We start from the raw sequence: 3,585 nt of genomic DNA, 5'->3' as shown, positions 1-3,585 counted from the left end.
GAGCTCCAACAGGGAGATCAGTCTGAGAACAGAAAAAACACCTCTGCACATGAAAACACTCGTAATACACCAAAGAAACACATGACAAGCAGCAGGGGGGGTAAAGGGTGAGAGACCGCCGATGTAGACAGTACATCCGGGCCTGCGTGCGCTGGTCTCCTTGATCCACCGTCAGCATCGGAGGGGAATAAACGTCGAAGGCGTTTGGAGGGGGGATGAGTGCATATCAGTGTATGTGTGTGTGTGTGTGTGTCCAGAGTTCAGCTGAGACAGTGTCCTTCGCCCTGCCAGGCTAAGTAAACAGTCTTCCAGCCAACCCAGGTGGCCTTGCATGGAATGGGAAGAACAGACTAAACACAGTCGTTATCAGGGTGTTGTTGTTCAGCTCCAGCCTTGAGGCCGCAGCTGGCGCCGAGAGGGTATCCGCATGAAGTGATGGTGCTTTTTACTTTAGTGCGAACAACTCATATGAATTTCAAAGCAGTTCTACAGTCCAACACTGGTCTCTCAATCTCCCGTTGGAGAGCCGTGAGCTTTCTATGATGTTATCCAAACTTACGTTCCGTGATGTTGTCGTTCTTTTTGCTCAAAGAGCAGGTTCTGAGAACTCACGACCGCAGTGCACTCCCCCAAGATGTGATCAAATTTGCGCTCAAAGTTGTTGTTCGAGCTAGCCCCTCCAGATGTCATCCAGTCTGCAGTCAGAGGTCTTGTTCTGAGTATTCACGGCAGCCGTGCGTTCTCCAAGATCTTCCCCATGCTGCACTCAATGAGCCGATTTTGAGAAACTCACGCCTCGTCCCATCATTTCAATCCCAGCGGGCAGCCTTGTGGGGGTTTGAACAGCCGGTTCCTCTTTCTTAATTCTTCGATAAGTCAGGGCCAAGCCAGCTCCGATCAGCCAGAACCCTGTTACCATGGTTCCGAATAGGTAGATATCTTCAGCACTCAGGCTCACCCGAGCCCAGACTTCTCGTTGAGAAGGGGTGTCAATTGCATTTAGGGACCAGTTGATCAAATCCATAATTCTCTTTTAGGTTTTAGAGAACAGACTGCGAGAGAGTGTTCCAGGGAAAGCAATACAAAAAACACGAGACTAGACAAGGACACAAGAGGATAAGCAGGGAAGCTGAGGGAGAGGAGGAGGAGGAGAGGAGAAAAGTGCGACCGCCTTCGTCAAGAGCAAGAGCAGATCTCTCACTGTGAACTCATAAAATCACGTTATTCAAAACAAACCCTGCCGCGTACTTCTCTGTTTGAAAGTGTAACTCGTCACACTAACATATTCCACCTTTAATAGAACATCAGCCGCTGTCCTTGACATTCATGCCAACAACACATACACCGACCAACCTACATCTCCCCCTGCCCTCCCCCTTTTTCTCCCGTATTTAATACTTCTTCTTTATTTCTCTTTTGAACTTGTAGGTTTGGAGTGCATAGTGGCTCTGCCCGAGCCAAAGAGCCACTGGGATCCCGTCTTTGGTACCTGTGTCTTCGTCTTCTCCTTCCTCATCCCTGTGGCCATCATCAGCATCTGCTACAGCCTGATGGTCAAACGCCTGCGCAGCGTCCGCATCCTGTCTGGCTCCAAGGAAAAGGACCGAAACCTGCGGCGCATCACCAGGATGGTTCTGGTCGTGGTGGCAGCATTTGTGGTGTGTTGGACCCCGATCCAAATCATGGTCCTGGCTCAGTTTCTGGGCTTCAACCTGAGTAGCCTATTCACAGTGGTCCTCATGCACTTCTGCATCGCGCTAGGCTACGTCAACAGCAGCTTGAATCCCGTGCTCTACGCCTTCCTCGATGAAAACTTCAAGCGCTGCTTCCGAGAGTTCTGCCACCCGTCTCCATTCCGCCTCGACCCCCAGCAGTCTGGCAGAATGAGGAGCATCGCCAGGGAGGTGGCAGCTGCCTACAGCTGCAAAGCCGGAGACGGCGGGGGGCTAGGGGGAGGGACGCCGAATCCAGCATGACTAGGCGTGGAGCTCCCCTTGGTGGGGGTGGACCCCCCACAGAGGGGAGAGACCCATGGAACTGGGAACTCCAACACAGAATTGACTCAGATTACAGCTCTCTAGCGGCACGAGCCCTCCCGCCCCCCAACGAGGAGACTGGCCTGGGGCGGGGGGGAGGGCGACAAGGAGGATGAGTTTGAAAGGAAAAGGATTTAGTGATGGAAAGAGGGGATGTGGGGACAAATTTAGAGTGAAGAGTAGCAGAGATGTCCAATGCCCAGACTCATGTTTTGAAACTTTATGCGATAAGACGGACACATAAAATACGAAAATGCCTCTGGAAAAACTCTCATCCAGCTTCAAGAGAGGTGATGAATATTCATTCGACCTCCAAAACAACAGGCTTGTGAAAAGAAACTGGATCTGTGGCGTCCCTGGAGAGATGACTCTGTGACGAGAAGGCATGAGGTGAAGTGAATGTATGAAAATCAGGAGGAGTTTAACAGGAGCTGCTGATGCCAAATCAGAAACTCTGATGCTTTTACAATAAATAAATAGAACATTGGAAACTCTGTGGACCACGAAGACACGCAGAGAAGGAGCAGATCATTCCTAAAGTGTGAAATGCTTTCAGTCTGGAGAACTAGGACATTTTTGCTGTGATGGTTTTGGTAAATGAGGGCCACATAATGTAATATGCTGCTGCCAGCACTTTACTGGGCCAGAAGTGTGACTGGACTGATGTGAAATCTGCAGCTTGTAGAAGTAAAAGAGCAAGACGAGATTCTGTTAAATATGGGGGTCAGGTGAATGTCATTTCTTATTTGAGCGACATTTCTCAGCTGAGACTCAACAAACCTAAGACACCCATGAAAGGACACGTTTCCTTTGACTTTCTACATGGTGCTTGTGTGCGGGGGGTTGGGGGTTTACACTGCACCGTGTTGCCAGATGCATCTCACAGTTAGATAAGGTGTTGTTTGGGATCTGTGGTGGAGAAACGCGTCGAGGTTTAATGACTTTTTGTGTTCGGAGATGCCATTTGTTCAAGTTGTTCAGTGTTTAGGTGCTAAAAAATCATTTTGGTTTAGGATTGCTGACTGTGGTTTAGGTTAAAATGTGTCCACCAGACTCGTGAGCCTTTGTGATGAAAATCAGGAGTTGGAAACCAAAGGACAACATGTGTGTAACAGACTCACCAGCAGCTTTGACAAAATGACTTTGTTTGGCTCCCGATGGAAAAAATCACAACAACTGAGATTCAGCGTTCAGACAACGCTGCCTTTCAGATGGACTTTTACTGGCAGATACAAAGTGAAATACATACCTGTTTAATCTGAGGTTAAAGACTCAAAACTGCAGCTCACACTTGAAGTGGGACATAAACAGCCTTACCTGAGCATCTGTGAATGCTGTTTCAACACTTTAACAGTGTGAGGTCTAAATAACCTCAATCCTGACCCCAACTCCTGCCCTGCCCCCGACTCCATCCTTGCCTCCGACTGCTAACCTGCCCCCAAATCCTACCCTGACTCCTACCCTGCCCCGACTGCTAACCTGCCCCCGACTCCTACCCTGCCCCCGACTGCTACCCTGCCCCCGACTCCTACCCTGCCCCCGACTGCTA

The 3,585-nt window shown here is 49.7% G+C and overlaps 1 protein-coding gene across 1 annotated transcript in view; it reads left to right on the top strand.

The window, feature by feature from the left end:
* The window catches only part of oprl1 (opiate receptor-like 1), a gene marked incomplete at its 5' end in the record, with an annotated part of 33,126 nt that extends 29,555 nt beyond the window's left edge, over positions 1 to 3,571 (top strand). The window contains 1 exon segment of the mRNA XM_005949171.3: positions 1,429 to 3,571. Within this exon segment, the coding sequence (XP_005949233.2) occupies positions 1,429 to 1,976 (548 nt within the window).
* Positions 3,572 to 3,585: the final 14 nt, after the last annotated feature.

Source organism: Haplochromis burtoni, unplaced genomic scaffold (genome assembly GCF_018398535.1).
Source record: "Haplochromis burtoni strain Fernald_Lab_line unplaced genomic scaffold, NCSU_Asbu1 Contig_488, whole genome shotgun sequence".
Classification (NCBI taxonomy): Eukaryota; Metazoa; Chordata; class Actinopteri; order Cichliformes; family Cichlidae; genus Haplochromis; species Haplochromis burtoni.
Note: the sequence above shows the minus strand (reverse complement) of the source record. Positions and strands in the feature narration are given on the sequence as shown.